Raw genomic sequence first — 15,472 nt, forward strand, 5'->3', positions numbered from 1 at the left:
CAAGGCTGCGACTCCAGCTGCAGCACCAGACCGCAACAATCACTATCAGTGCCAGCTAGGTCAGGTGTGTACCTACAGAGGTACAGATCTATAAGGGCTGAAGGGCGACGATCGTTGAGCGGGCCAGGCTCCAGGCTCCAGGTGGCTGAAGCTCCACTGTCGGTATCTGTGCCCTTTTGGATAGAATTCGAAATTAGATCTGCTGTAAGTAATCTCCCAGCGAGCTGTACCCGCAGAGGAAACGAGGTCTGCGTACTAAGTTGTGTACCGTTGGTGTGCTGCAAAGGTTAGTCTAGGCTGAAACAATTGAGACTGAACACAGAGAGAGAGAGAGAGGGAGAGAGAGAGCGTCATCCTATTAAGCTAAGCCCAAGGCCCAGTCCCAATCCCAGTCCCAGTCCCCGTCACTAGTCCAGGCACTTGGCGCCGCTTCGACGAGAATCTGGGACACGTTGGACACGGTTCGATATCGATATCGTACTCAAACGACAATTAATTCACCAGGGACAACCCAAAACTCCGTCACTGAATGGTCGGCCCCGGATCTCTTCTGCACCTGTCTTCCATCGCCGTTTCCCACACGGTCCAGTCCAATCCAGTACAGCGTTATTGAAACCCCGTCCACGAAACAAACCTCCTGAGCTACCCCTGTTGCTTCACTTGCTGCCAACCTCACCATGCCTGCGCCAGCAGTGCCAGAGTAAGTTTGTCCGACACTGGTCGCATACATGGTGCATACATATTGTGAACTCAGCTCATGTCATGACACCCGCAGGATCACGGAAGACGTCCTCCACGAGTCAATTGATGCCCGAACCGAGTGCCTCGTTTCCCTGCGCGAGCTGGGCCCCCCAGATCTTGTCCACCTTCTCAAGCAGAACCGCAGCAACCCAGCCCGCCACATCGGCGTTTACCACCATGTCACCGGCGTAGATGCTTCCTCTTCCGCCAGCTTGGCCGCCTACATCAACACTTTGACGTACAACAAGGAGCAGGGTCCCACCGCCGGCAACAAGATCACCGAGGGCATCTACAGCTGCTACAATGCCTTCTCCCGCCTCGACATGCGCGTGCACGTCACCATCCCCGGAACCGTCGAGAGCTACTGCGTCGACGAGCGGGGCGAGAAGCGCAAGGCCACCGAGGAGCTGTGGCTCGAGACCTACCTGTGCAGTGTCCTACGGGCCTACTCGTATGCAGACGACGGCAGCGGCGACACCATTCGTAAGATCATGGGCGTCCGCCGCTTCAACCCCGTCACCAACACCGAGACCGAGCACCGATTCCTCAGCGCCGCCGAGAACCTGTTCTTCAGGGGCTGGCAGGTAGGCTCAGATTCCGTCGTCCAGGTCCCCAACAACGTCTCCAACCACCTCACTGCGGGACTGCTCAAATACTTCCACACCACCGGTCGCTTCGCCTCGGCCATAAACCTCTTCGAGAAGCTGCGCTCACAAAACGTCGAGGTCTCTTCGCTACTGGCCAAGGTCCTCTTCATGGGCAACGAGGAAGTCCAAGGAGTCCGCATATTGTATGAGGCCCTGAAGGAATCCCCCATGGACTATGTCATGCTCGACACCCAGGCCGATTTCCTCATGAAGAAGGCGGTGACCGCTGGCACCGCTGAACAAAAGGAGGAGCGCCTCAACATGGCTCTGGGCTGTGCCGATCGCAGCACCATTGCCGCCCCCAGCGAGTTCGGCACCTGGGCAAGACTGGCTCAGATCTATGTTGCCAAAGAGGACTGGGAAAATGCTCTGACCATCCTGAACTCGTGTCCCATGTTCACCTACCAGGACAAGGATGCACCTTTGATGCCTGAACCCAAGGACGTTTACCTGCCCACTCTCGCAGAGACACGACTAGACGAGATCGACAGCGAGCCCGAATCGCGTCAGTACGAGCAAGTGGATTCCAGCCTGCTCAACCTCAGGGCTGCTGCCTACAAAGGCACTTTCAAGCAGGCATATGCCATCCTGACCGAGATGACGGCAAAGATTGGCTGGGATCAGCTGCTCAAGATCCGAAGCAACGTCTTCGTTATGGAGGATGAGTACAGGACTGAGCGACAAGACGCCCCTTCGGCTGCGCCGGCAGATCGTAACCCCAGTATCGATGGCTTGCGCGGGTCTCCTGAGCCCACCAACGGCGAGCAATCGGACCACGAAAACGGAGACAAGCCACCCAAAGCTGAAGATGCCGACTCCACTGCGCCGCCGTTGACGAACGGCAAGGAGGCCCCCGGTGTCGAGAAGCCAGAGCACGCCATTGACCCAGGCGAAGTCAAGTCCGATGCCGCTCAGTCGGACCCTAACAATGTAAGTTGAAAACCTGCTGCCTCGATGTTATCCGGATTGCTAACGCTGCCACAGACGGCAACGACTGAGCAACACTTGTCCCGGCTCAACAATAAGCGACTTTGTGAGCGCTGGCTCGATAGTCTTTTCATGGTGCTCTACGAAGACTTGCGCGTCTACACCATCTGGCGCACACAGATGGCACAGTACCGCGCCCAATCTATGCAATATAAGAAATCCGCCGAGGAATGGGAGATCCTTGGCTCCCTGGCCGAACGCCTGCAACATCACGAGGAAGCCGTGGAGGCATACCGCGCATGTTTGTCCCAACGCTTCAGCCCCAAGGCCCTATCCGGTATTCTCCGCGTCTTCGAAAAGCAGAAGAACACGAGAGAAACGATCGCCAGCGTCATCCGTCTGGTCGCATGGCAATACCGCTGGTACAGCGAGTTCTCCCCGGAACTACTCTACACTATCCGCACCCTGATAGAAGACGAAGGTGCGGTCAAGGTGAGGAGTATCATTCAGGCCACAAGTCTGAATCAGAGCGTGTTGGACCTGACGCATCATTACGCCGCGTTGTGCCACACTTTCAGGAGCAGTGGGACCGACGGCTAGGTGTCAGCGGGCAGTTCTCAGTATAGGTATGGGAGGTTGCAGATTTATGTCTAATGAAAAGTAAAGGGGATGGAGTCCAGGTGGCATTATATCCGACTGCTTCTTGTACGTAACTCTAGGGAGCGTGAGCGCGTTGGTGCTTGCGATATAGAAGTAATATTTTCTTTTCTTGAGTCGCATTTGTTTCCTGTGCGGCATGGCCCTTTGGCTCTGCTTTTGTTGCTTCTTGTGTTGCCTCCCACATGTCACGAAGTGAATAGCTTGCGAAGAACACGGGTTTTCGACTTTCCAGGCATTTTAGGCATGCAGCTGTGACTTTTATGTAGTATAACTCCTAACCGGGAGTATAACAAGTGACACAAACTTTATTCAGCTATGCAACACCTCTAAAACCATGAAAGGTACATATACTCCTTGTACTTAAGTACTCTTGTCCCCACGAGACAGCTGGACTACACACATACTCCATGACAGCCCTTGGCATTTTTAGGGGGTCCCACCCACTAAAATCAAAGCAGAACCATCTCCGCAACACAACTTATCGCCATAACCCACTATCGTACCAATGTCGTCATGCACAATTGGGCGTGTGTACTTGGCACTATCCGATTATCTTTACGGAGTATGAACCAACGACTGACTGCCGCCCAACTGTTCCCATAAGCTGACATAGAAGGAGCAATTAGGAGGATTTTCGCTATAGGACAAACGAAACACCAATTTCCATTCTACAACCCTCGCCGAAACAGACAGAACAGATGATCTGCAATGAGCGGTAGCTCAAATCGGGATGTCCTGCTCGTAAGTCTTCTCTATCGTTATCACTCGCGACTACGGGGGAAACTCCAAAACCAAAACGAAGTCCCCTCCACCATGGATGTATAACTCTTGTGGATTCACAGGGGAGGTGAAGCGACGCATCTTCTACTCACAGTCATATTCCTCGCACACTGAATCGGTCTTTACTAACCTCCCTCCCTTCCACAAAGGCCGGCGCAGCAGCAGCCTTCACGGTGGACCTGCTCATCTACCCCCTAGACACGCTGAAGACGCGCAAGCAGTCGCAGGACTTCCTCAAGACCTTCGCGGACCCCGCCAAGCCCACCAAGGCCCCGTCGCCGCAGCTCTTCCGCGGCCTCTACCAGGGCATCGGGATCGTGATCGTGGCCACGCTGCCCGCGGCGGGGACCTTCTTCAGTGTGTACGAGGCGGCCAAGGGCTTCCTGGGCCGGCACGCGCGGGACCGCTACGGCCTGCCGCAGCCGCTCGTGCACTCGGCGGCGTCGGCCCTCGCCGAGTGCGCGAGCTGCGTCGTCCTGACCCCCGCCGAGGTCGTCAAGCAGAACGCCCAGATGCTGTCCGGCCGCGCCGGGCCCGCCAAGTCCACCAGCCTCCAGGCCCTCGGCCACCTCACCGCCGGCCGCGGCGTCGCCCACAAGCTGCTCAGCGGCTACACGGCCATGGTGGCCCGCAACCTGCCGTTCACCGCCATCCAGTTCCCCATCTTCGAGTATGCGCGCACGCGCATATGGCGGCGCAGGGAGGGCACGGGGAGCGACGGCGCGGGCTATGGCGCGAGAGAGAAGCGGGGCTTGTTGGAGACGGGCGTCATCACCGGCACGAGCGCCGGGTTGGCGGGCAGCTTCGCGGCCGTGGTCACGACCCCCATGGATGTGGTTAAGACTAGGATGATGCTGATGGCGGGCGGCGAGCAGGACGGAGGCAGCGTTGCGCGTGATGGACAGGGAAAGTCAAAGGCTGAGACGACGAACAGGAATCAGAACGGGCTTGCGGTCGCGCGTCAGGTTATTAAGGAGAGAGGTGTGCCTGGACTATTCAGGGGGTCGGTGCTGAGAGCTGTGTGGACAGCTGTAGGGAGTGGACTATACCTGGGAATGTATGAGGTCTCGAAGGTGTGGTTGACGAGGGGGAAAGATGCCGAGGATGAGACTTTTCCTTAGATGCATTGTGAGGGACCAGCGTTTTTATAGATTGCCCGTGGCTCACGCCAAGTTGATAGACCCGTCGATGTAATATAGTTTTGAAATTGCACAAGCGTTATACAGTTAATGGCAGGCGATGCAAAAACAGATATACAAACGGGTGTAATATTATATAAGCGCATGGTAAGGTACCCCTGCTCATTATAGGGGTCTGATCATGTGCCGATACCTAGGTATTCTAGTTCCCGTAGCATTATTTACGAATCCAAGCAACTTTACGGAGGCCTTTTCTTGTATATACATTTTTCCCTTGTTGGCCGATTGCTCATCAGGCCTATACCTGCGGCTCTAAGACCAAATACTGAGGCCTACTTCAGATGCCCTGGTCAACATAAACTCGCGATACATAATTCATAAGTAATGTGCGCTTCTTAATTTGTCTTTTCTTACCTGTCTCAAGCTAGACAAATCCACTACCGATAGATTGGTTTTGAAGAGAATGCAAACATGTTTGCAACTGTATTTGGGACACGCGAGCTACTAGTCAATCGTCATGCGGTCGTTCAACAAACCGTCCTAATCGAAATTGTGAGATCCCAAAATAGTTCCCGAGATGTCAATAGCGACGGTGGTGTAACGGTTAGCATCTGTGCTTCCCAAGCCTAGGACAGGGGTTTGACTCCCCTTCGTCGCAGCTATTTTTGTGCGTATTTATGGTGGTAGAGAATAGATTTTTTATTAAAAATCATAGTACAGCCTTATCATCACTTATCAGTTAGGATAACCTGCTCGATTCAAATAATATATCACTGACCGTGGTATGCGGAACCCAAGATGACTAAATACCTGGGGTACTAGGTCGTTTTACAGAGGTAATGAGGTAGATGAATGGTTCTGCTTGAATGCATATTTCCAAGTCTGGCACAGGGTCTGTGGATTGATGCGTAGCAATCTGGGCTTATGTTCCTGGCTGTCATAGTTGTGATTCCGACGTCGTTACTATCACGGCTCGAAGGCATGTCGCGACGTGCCGTAGTTACGAGATGAGAACAACTCAGAGTTCTTACCTGTCAATTCAGAGCATGTCGTCATTTTAGAAAGAATGTAGCCAAGCAACTAAACAGTTCTTCCAGCGCTTGAAATTATGGTCATGATCCTCGTTATGTAATGGTTGGTCGTGTAGGTCTCCATCACAATTACCGGAAGAAGGAAGCGTTACATAGGCTTAGACAGTACATCGCAATTAATGTCCTAGGCCACGTCAAATATGGTACCAAATGATCCTATTGTTCTTTATAGCCTAGCACGAGATGATTCAAATTGCACAAACAAATCGGGACCCTTATATAGAGTACTTCGCGTTGTTTTTGAGCGTAAATCACCCTACAATCAGCACGATGTCCATATCGCCCACACTCCCGCCCTTGAGGTACAGCAATCTTCTCTGCGCGGTGTTAGAAGTTCTCGGCTTCCTCGGTTTATGACTCGGAGCGCTCGGGAGATTCCCGTCGGTCCTCGAGTATCGGATGTCGCTCCTAGGTACCCCAGCTCGTTCTATGGCAACGCCTACTCGCTCCTATTACTGCTCCTGGGTGTGCTGCAGTGGTCCTATTTTCTGGACCGATTAATATGAGATTTAGGTCCACGTGGTATGACGACGAATTCGCGGACATCGTACGTATTACACCGGTGGAGCTTCTTGAGACGCAAATCATCGTTGAATTCGGGAATATCCTCTTGTTTGATGATATTGTCATCGGAGCCACAGCAGTTTGTGGAATACTTGTCTCTCAAAATGCACTTGGAAAAGCCAATGACGGGACCCTCAACGAGAAGCTGATCAACGCTTGAAATTTCCGTCTAGTCATTAGGATAAATCTTTTTTGCGAGATGCAAGTTGCTAGGTGTATTAACAATAGGTGTGATAGAGATTAAGCACATTTGATTACGAAAATGCGAATACGTAAGTATATGTACGTAGAAGAACTAACACTGCCACTTTGGCCCTTAAGATGAGGGAAGCACAATTGTGCTAATTGTTCAAGAGGGAAGAATTGACTGCCAGTTTAATGGGGAAATTTTTGCAGGAGAGCGTGTAACGGATCAACAGTGATATCGATATATGTCGATACCAGTATACCTCTGCGATAAACGCTTAGAATACGGGGGCAGGTCCATTGAAGTGAGCGAGTTACAGTCATACTTACTCTTTGGGAAATAACGTAACCGAGTGTCAGTATGGTCACTTGCGATACAGGCTTTTAGACAAGGATAATGTTATGATACGGTTAAAGATTTGTCCTTGCGTTACATGAGAAGCGAGGAGAATATCAGATTCTTGTTCGGAGATGGAATGACGACGAGAAGGTGGAAGGTGGAAGGTGTTTGTTGAGGCGGAGGGAAAGCGAAGTTTATACGCAAGTCGTTGTCAAGAGAACTTATCCGAGTTTAATCGATAATTTGAATTTGTACATTTCAAGTAGTGAGCTGATTATGAAACTGCGTTGTAAATAGTTAAAGCTGCCTAGATGTCGCCTAGCTTAGACGGTCTCAAGATAATAGAAAGGATCGTGTGATGAGTTGGAAAGATTGAGTTGATTTGACGACTGTTCCGAAGAAAAGTCCGCCTTCCATCGACCTCAAACGATTCGTAACGGTTTAATGCTTCAAATCATCTCAGAGGTCTGGTATTGTTGTAGAATGAGTGGGATGAGGAACTGATAGGGATGCTAAAGAATTGTTGTAATGACTTTGAATACCTCTCTTGATACGCGGGTCACTTTCTCTTTTAGACATCTATCGCATGGCTTTTGCATGCCATAAGCCCTTGATCATATAAGAGGATAGAACTATGTGATAGTGATACTTCTATAGGAAATCCTAGTACACGATCGAAGGGTTCGTTGCTCGTTCAAACTCTACTGCTCCATATATCTTCAAATTCCACGCTAATTCCAACTCGCATCTACTCCAAACTCCGATTTATCCACCGTCTAGTCCTGTAAGTCCTTCTGCTCCGGCACGATACTTTTCAGCTTGCCCTGCTCCAATGCCATCCGGACGTTCGAGATGGTCCACTCTTCCATCTTGGTTTGCGTCTCGACCGAGTAGGTGCCCATGTGGGGGACAATCAACACTCGCTCGTTTGCCAGCAGACCCGGGTGCACCTCTGGCTCATTCTCAAACACGTCCAGTCCTGCTGAACCGACACGACCCGAGTCCAGCGCGGCAACGAGGGCCGCTTCGTCTATAACGGCTCCCCTCGCCGTGTTGACAATAACCACACCCGGCTTCATCATCTCGAACTGCGGCGTCGAAATCGTATGTCTCGTTGCATTCTACCTCACGTCAGTATCACCACTCATCCGAGAAAGGGGGGGAAGGGAAATGATTTATGATAAAATCAAAACAAGACCACTCACATTCAGCGGCAAATTCAAACTCAACACATCACACTCCCTCAACAACTCCTCAAAACCCCTATACTCGACCCCGACCTCCCTCTCCATCTCCTCCCCGAGCCTAGTCCGATTATGATAAAGAACTGTCATGCCGAAAACCGCTGCCTTGCGCGCCATATTGCGGCCTATGCCCCCCATGCCGAGGATGCCCAGGACCTTGCCCTGGGGATCGTGGCCGAGCGCAGGGGCCGGGCGGCCGCGCCACTGGCCCTTGCGGAGGCTGAGCAGGGAGGTGTTGAGGTTGCGCAGCGCGCCCAGGACGAGCCAGATGCCCAAATCGGCGGTGGAGTCGTCGACGGCCTTTGGGGCGTTGGAGACCCGGATACCGCGCGCCGTGCATGAGGGCACGTCGATGCTGTCGTAGCCGGCTCCGTTGTGGCAGATATACCGCAGGGACGACGGCAGGGCCGACACGAGCTCCGCATCGACGGGTCCCGTCACGGAGCTCGAGTCAAAGGTCCGGTAGGCCACGGTGGTGCCGTCGAGGGAGCCGGAGCGGCACTCAGCGATGAATGAGGCGCGGTCTTTGGACGCTGGAGTGATGAGGTCTGCGATGCTGGATAGGGAGGTCCAGGTCAAGTGGGCGCTTTGTGGGTGGGGGTGGATGTTAGTTTGTTGAGGCTTTGGTTCGAGGTGAGGCGGTAAGAGGTGGAGAGTGGGATGTTGGAAGAAGATAGACACCTAGGCGAAGCCCTTGATGTAATGAGTTGTCTCGAAACTCTCGAGACATGATCTTTTGGATGCTTATGAACAATGGGCCTAGCGCTGGCGTCTGCTCTCAGGAGAATATGAGGGAAACGATAGATTATGAGAATATGTACCTACTGCTCTATGATCCCGAGCAAGAGGACCTTGGGCTTACTCATCACGACTAGTATACTATGACGGCTGATCGCGCGGACCACAGAATGTTATATATAAGAGCGTGGAGGGACGTTAACCTGTCAGATCCAAGCAAAGCTGAGACGTGGGCGAGGACGATGATGGAGCACTAGGAGCTATAATGTAAGTTCAGCTGATCAGGGCCTAATCTCTTTTCATATAGAGTCAGTGATGAACGAACGGGCCTGGAACTCGCCGTATAACAAACAATCTTCTTTCCAGCGCAAGTGAAACTAAGGCCGAGCTGACGAGCTTGAATTTTACAACTGGGTATAGTCCGCTTGGTGATGATGAATAAAGTTGAGCCCAGAGTGATGGACCGCAATCTGAAAGCGGCACCACTGGGACTTGGTTGGTTCCAAGCTGCGGCTGGAACCGAAAACGCGGGGGCGCGGGGTATATAGATATATTTTTTTCGAGTGGGGATAAGTGCAGGAAGCACGGCAACCAATATTCTGTTAAATAGGATAGATGGTGTAGTTCAGATATCTTTACGAAGGACCACTTCAAAGTTCGGTGCAGGCTTAGGGGAGAAGTTTTCGAGTTAAATGTTGGCTCAAGAAAGACAAAAAACTGGTGAGGGACGAGAAGCAGATCAATCTGCAGCTAGCCGGCCTTGGGAGATGAAGAGGCACATGGGTCACGGCTCCAATATGATCAACGATCTTGTTCATCCCGAGGCGATCGTTGAAACTACGTATCGCGATAAAATTAGCTTCGGTTATATTGCTCAAGTTCTCCTCAGGAAAGGCCTACAATTGGCTGCAACAGTCCAGCCGCCCGGACAAGAGCTCTTTTTTTTTTTTTTTTTTTTTTTGGAATCTAAAACATGCGACATATACGAATCCGTAGCTTCCCCTTTGAACTTTGTTCAGGTTGGTGGGGCGCATGTGCAGGTTTTGAGTGGTGATGGTCCGGCTATAGACGTTGCGCAGCATCATTAAATTAAGCACAGGCAAATGGAAGGTAAATGACAGGTCAAATTCGGCGACAAACGTACCACACGTACACCTAGAAGACCGCCATCACTCGTCCAGTGCTTCAGTGCATATCCCATGCTAGATGGCATAGTTGTCGTGGTTGGAAAAGTTTTACAGGTAGACAACAACGCCAACATGAGGAAGAAAAACGAAGTAATTACTCATTCATAAACTTTTTTATTGTTTATCTTCTGACCCGGTTGAAGGGTCATGGCTATTAGGGCCAAACCAGCTTCTAAACAAGCTGTTATCTGGTTAACCAGATTTATTATCAGATCTTTCGCTTCCAAACCACAAATAAAGAACGCCATGAGGGGAATCATCATGCATCATGTCAACGCCGTTTTGTTGAAAATCGTGACCCAGCTTTATCCGTACTTTTGATTCCCCAAAAGTTGAGCCCCTATCCTATATGCCGATTATGCCGCAGACAGTATGCATTGTTGAAACATAGCCTGCCGGTATCTATGAGAAGCCCAGCAGACTGCAGGTCGTGAAAGATATATCAGTCCTCCTTGTTGAGGGTGGACATGATATGGATGGTGTACACGAAAATTAGTATCGGTAGTGGTCAGCCTTGAAGGGACCCTCGACCTCGAGACCGAGGTATTCACCCTGCTTGGGGCTGAGGGTGCTGAGTTCGACGTTGCAGTGGTCCAAGTGGAGACGGGCGACCTCCTCATCGAGGATCTTGGGCAGGACGTAGACACCGACGTCGAGCTTGCCAGCCTTGGCGAAAGCAATGTACTTCTCGCCGAAAGCCTTGTCCTCAGCCTTGAACAGCATGATCTGGGCAAGGACCTGGTTGGCGAATGAGCACGACATGACGAAGGAAGAGTGGCCAGTGGCACAACCCAAGTTGACGAGACGGCCCTCGGCGAGGAGGATGATGTGACGGCCGGAAGGCATGAGGAAGCGGTCGACCTGGGGCTTGATGTTGGAGACGCTCTTGGCGTTCTTCTTCAACCAGGCAACGTCAATCTCGCAGTCGAAGTGACCAATGTTGCAGACAATGGCGTCGTTGGGCATGTTGGAGAAGTGCTCGCCAACAATGATGTCAGTGCAGCCAGTAGTGGTAACGTAGATCTGACCAATCTTGGAGGCCTTCTCCATGGTAGTGACCTGGTAACCGGCCATAGCAGCCTGGAGAGCGTTGATGGGGTCGATCTCAGTGATGATGACACGGGCACCCATGCTGTGGAGGGCCTGGGCGCAACCCTTACCGACGTCACCGAAACCGGCAACGACGGCGATCTTGCCAGCAACCATGACATCGGTGGCACGCTTGATACCGTCGACGAGGGACTCGCGGCAACCGTAGAGGTTGTCGAACTTGCTCTTGGTGACGGAGTCGTTGACGTTGATGGCAGGGACGAGGAGCTTCTGGTTCTTGAGCATGCGGTACAAGTGGTGGACACCGGTGGTGGTCTCCTCAGAGACACCGAAGCAGTCCTTGAGCTGCTCGGGGTACTTGTCGTGGACAAGGTGGGTCAAGTCACCACCATCGTCGAGGATGAGGTTGAGCTTCTTGCCGTCCTTGAAAGCGGAGAGCTGCTGCTCCAAGCACCAGTTGTACTCGTCGTCGGTCTCACCCTTCCAGGCGAAGACGGGGACACCGGCAGCGGCAATGGCAGCGGCGGCGTGGTCTTGTGTAGAAAAGATGTTGCAGGATGTCCAGGTGACCTCAGCACCGAGAGCAGTCAAGGTCTCGATGAGGACGGCAGTCTGGATGGTCATGTGCAAGCAACCAGCGATACGGGCACCGGCGAGAGGCTGGTCCTCGGCGTACTTCTGACGGATGGCCATCAAACCAGGCATCTCATTCTCGGCGAGCTCGATCTCCTTGCGGCCGAAAGCGGCAAGGGACAGGTCGGCGACCTTGAACTTGGCGGCAGGAGCAGACATTTCTGGGTCACTTGTTAGTCCTTTCCTTTCTTGAGGTTGATTCTCCGTTGGACACGGTAGAAAGTGGGAAGTTGAAGATAGAGAAGAAAATAGGAGAGAAAAGAAAAGGGGGAAAAAAGCGTAGAGACTCACTGAATGAAGCGGTGAAACTTGAACGATTGGATCAAGTGCGGGGTGAAAATGAAGAAGAAAAACCCCGGAAGGCTGCAAGATTGACTGTCAGTAGCTGAACAATTGAAATGAATGTAAATGCACAGCTTGAAGCGGAAGTTGGGCACCTACAATCTACTCTGACCCTTTTACTTTTTTTTTTATAAGAAAGATCGGAAAGCTGGGAAAATGTAATGAAGAGTTCAAGGTAACAGACGAGGCGGGAAGAGAGAGGAAGAAGTGTCGGATGATAATAAGCAGGACCCTGAAGGCAATAGATTCAAATTTTTACCCCTCGCGTCGATGGGCCCCCAGTTTGAACTTTTGGCCTCCATCGAGGTTGCCAGACTTTGCCATGTCCCTGAGCAACCGAGGGGCATGTGGACCTGTCATTGGCTGTAGAGCTGCCCAGGTCTAAGCACTAGTATCATTCAAGTATGGCGTCCATGCTATCGATAACTAAATCGGTGAGTTCCCCTCCAACAACACACCATTGCCCCACTTACAAAGACTTCGGCACCTGATTCTAGTAGACTCAGTCTACTGGAAATTCCGTGAGAACATGCACTCTCTGACTCTCTGGCACTCCACTGGTAATAATGCACAGCAAGATTGTACTGGAAGAGGTTGGTCAAAGACACCTGCGAACAAATACATTGGTAATGCTACTGCTCAAGGTAGAGAAAGGATCGGATACTGCATTTTCCACAAGTGAAAGCCTCGATCTGACTGATGCTTCGAAATCATTCCAAGCGGGCTTCGTATCTGGTTCGCTGCACAATTAATCAACTAATCCATCCATCAATCAATCAATCAACGCATGGTTGAGACCCCGAGTATAGCCGGTAAGCAAACGATCGACACGTCAAGTCATCTCTGGCAAGCGTGCCAAGGCCACATCTCTGCGTTGTCTTTCTCTTCTCTTTTCTAACGTTTCCTTTCCTTTTTCTGGCTCAGTATACCTTCAACACGCCGTTGGGCAAGACAGACAGGAGCAGCAGCAGCAGCATCATTAACATTGACAAGTATATTTTATATGACTTGGTATTGCGCCGTTGGGCCCAACAGGAAGTCAAGTCTTCATGAGTCTATGGAAGGACTATACACTAACAAGCTCAAAATGAAGACATGAGCTTGAACCATGATCAAGTCTTTCACAACCAGAAACCCCAAACGCCAGGCCAGATGCAGACCACTTTTTAACAATCCCAATCTCTCCTAGATATCCATCATGACGTGATGTGCCCTTTCGCTTTGCTCTGTTCTGCTCCGTTCTGCTCCGCTCTACTCATCAAACGACGAGATCTCACTGAGTAGAAGGCATCAGGTTGCCCCTGACTGCGAACATCTTGGCACTGACGTTGGCGGTGAAGCCATCGATCTGCTTGCTGTATTGGTCCACTTGCTTGGCGTTCAGCATGCCCTCCAGCCGACTAGGCTCCTGGGGCAACTTGAACAGTCTCTGCCACTCATCCTCGGGAAGAGGTTCTTGCTTGGAAGCCGCACGACCCGCATTCTCTGCCTTGCGCTTTGCTTGCCATGCTGTGATCTTGGTCTGCTCACGGGCAAGTTGTCGCTGGTAGTACTGGTGGTTGTTGAGCTCGGTGTAGTGGGACTCTATGCTCTCGAGGAGGAGATCGCAAGACTTCTCGAGGAATGGGTCGATGGAGAGGTCCAGAGTCTCGATTGATGGGTACAGGGGCAGCTTGACCTCGGCCTTCTCGATGTCGGCAACCGAGGTGGGCAAGTCGGCCTCGGCCTTAGTGGGAAGGCCCGGCAGTTGGTGGATGTAGGAAGCGAGCAGGTGAGAGTTGTGGATGGTGACGGGGAGCTCGACGAGAATGTCCTTAAAGCTGAGCTTGGACTTTTGCAGACTGCTGAGGGGTTAGACAGCTGCGAATAGTGGGGTTCGAAGTGAAGACAATACTGACCTCTCGGTTGTGAACTTGCCCTCCTTGAATGCGGCCATGAAGCTTTGCGACAGCTTGAAGGCGCGCAGGTTCAGGGCGCCCTGTGAGCTCCGGCTGACATCGTGGACGAGAGCGACGTTGTTCTCGCTCTCCTTCTGGTACTGGTACTGGTTCTCGATGAAGTTGAGGTTGACAAAGTTGCCCATGGCTGCGGTGGTGTAGAAACCAACGCCGTTGGCATCCACGTTGACCTCCTTCAGGTGTCGGATCATCTCGGTCTGGTAGACGAGGTTGGACTTGGCTCGAGGAGCAGCGGCGGCCAAGGATGAAGCATCATTGCTGTGGTGTTGGTGTGGGTTGTCGGAGGGGGCGACCTCGGCGGTAGGGAAGGGAAAGGTGTTGGTGATCTCGAGGGTTCCTTGCACATCCAAACCCACGATGGCTCCAGTTGCGACGGTCGGGAAGGTGCTGGTGGCGTGTCTGACTATTTTCATCACCACCTAAGAAGTACCACAACTTGTCAGTATTCCTGCTCTGCTCTGCTCTGCAGTGTCTCTGCAGCGTCTCTGCCGGCGATGCTAATGAGGGGCAATTTTGGACTGGGCTTTCAGAGAATTGGTGGACGTACCAAAGCCTCGACCTGCACCGCAGTAATGGGGGTATCGTTGATGACGGCGGCCATGATTGCGATGTTTCAGCGTGCTGTCGATAGGAAAGCAAGAAAGAAAAAAATATGCTAAATTCGGTGTAGTCGTTCGGCGCGATCCTTCTCTCAGCCGGGACCTTGTTGCGAGCGCGTTGACGTTGCAAATGACTCTTGAAGGTTTTGTTGCGAAATTGCGGAATTGTGGGCGGGGCGGAGAATCACGGCGAGTAAGCCCAAAAATCACTGAAGAAGTCGAAGCACCCCAGGCACCCATCGGGAAGTCGGAGCTTTGCTGTGCTGAGATGCAGCCCTTTGCCCCTCCTCGCCCCTCCTTTTGTTCCTGTACTGTCCCGTCTCACTGTACGTACACCCTAACCTTAGAGGCTGGGCAGCCAGCATGCACGGCACACCACACCACCCATTCTGAACCTCTCTAAAACTTACCTATTACTTTGTAAATCCATGCTCAGCTGAGAGAATCATCCCGCGTCTGCCTCCACGCCAATTTGTGACCATGACGAGGCTTCATTCGACCAATATCCCACATCAACCCCCACGTCTTCTGTGTCGACTCTAGTTTAAATCCTGACGACATGCCACTGTGAAGAGCCTCAATTTGAACTTCATCTCTTCTCGTCCAATGTGTTTTTATGACTTCCTCTGTCATACCGCTCAAATTC

At 51.9% G+C, this 15,472-nt stretch overlaps 5 protein-coding genes and 1 non-coding gene across 6 annotated transcripts; 3 read left to right on the forward strand and 3 right to left on the reverse strand.

The window, feature by feature from the left end:
* Positions 1 to 677: 677 nt before the first annotated feature.
* Positions 678 to 2,915, forward strand: BKA67DRAFT_663007 (chaps-domain-containing protein; the record flags this gene model as incomplete). The annotated part of the gene is made up of 3 exons (XM_046108106.1): positions 678 to 700; positions 776 to 2,318; positions 2,373 to 2,915. 3 exons carry the CDS (start codon positions 678 to 680, stop codon positions 2,913 to 2,915), a joined length of 2,109 nt encoding a protein of 702 aa, XP_045953115.1.
* Positions 2,916 to 4,174: 1,259 nt separating this feature from the next.
* BKA67DRAFT_580048 (mitochondrial carrier domain-containing protein) lies at positions 4,175 to 5,130 on the forward strand. Its single transcript, XM_046103817.1, has one exon. It carries the CDS (start codon positions 4,268 to 4,270, stop codon positions 4,874 to 4,876), a length of 609 nt encoding a protein of 202 aa, XP_045953116.1. The 5' UTR covers positions 4,175 to 4,267; the 3' UTR covers positions 4,877 to 5,130.
* Positions 5,131 to 5,480: 350 nt separating this feature from the next.
* On the forward strand, positions 5,481 to 5,552 carry BKA67DRAFT_t151. The gene has a single exon. It is a non-coding gene; the product is annotated as a tRNA-Gly (tRNA).
* Positions 5,553 to 7,357: 1,805 nt separating this feature from the next.
* On the reverse strand, positions 7,358 to 9,491 carry BKA67DRAFT_411957 (D-isomer specific 2-hydroxyacid dehydrogenase). The gene is made up of 4 exons (XM_046096762.1): positions 9,383 to 9,491; positions 9,145 to 9,310; positions 8,281 to 8,905; positions 7,358 to 8,196 (listed from the first exon to the last, which is right to left on the reverse strand). Exons 2-4 carry the CDS (start codon positions 9,183 to 9,185, stop codon positions 7,852 to 7,854), a joined length of 1,011 nt encoding a protein of 336 aa, XP_045953117.1. The 5' UTR covers positions 9,186 to 9,310; positions 9,383 to 9,491; the 3' UTR covers positions 7,358 to 7,851.
* Positions 9,492 to 10,340: 849 nt separating this feature from the next.
* BKA67DRAFT_580068 (Adenosylhomocysteinase) lies at positions 10,341 to 12,542 on the reverse strand. Its single transcript, XM_046103818.1, has 2 exons — positions 12,219 to 12,542; positions 10,341 to 12,088 (listed from the first exon to the last, which is right to left on the reverse strand). Exon 2 carries the CDS (start codon positions 12,084 to 12,086, stop codon positions 10,737 to 10,739), a length of 1,350 nt encoding a protein of 449 aa, XP_045953118.1. The 5' UTR covers positions 12,087 to 12,088; positions 12,219 to 12,542; the 3' UTR covers positions 10,341 to 10,736.
* Positions 12,543 to 13,542: 1,000 nt separating this feature from the next.
* On the reverse strand, positions 13,543 to 14,828 carry BKA67DRAFT_663011 (uncharacterized protein; the record flags this gene model as incomplete). The annotated part of the gene is made up of 3 exons (XM_046108107.1): positions 13,543 to 14,110; positions 14,168 to 14,646; positions 14,775 to 14,828. The coding sequence occupies 3 exons, from the start codon at positions 14,826 to 14,828 to the stop codon at positions 13,543 to 13,545; spliced, it is 1,101 nt and encodes a 366-aa protein (XP_045953119.1).
* Positions 14,829 to 15,472: the final 644 nt, after the last annotated feature.

Source organism: Truncatella angustata (assembly GCF_020726525.1).
Source record: "Truncatella angustata strain MPI-SDFR-AT-0073 chromosome Unknown BKA67scaffold_9, whole genome shotgun sequence".
Taxonomy (NCBI): Eukaryota; Fungi; Ascomycota; class Sordariomycetes; order Amphisphaeriales; family Sporocadaceae; genus Truncatella; species Truncatella angustata.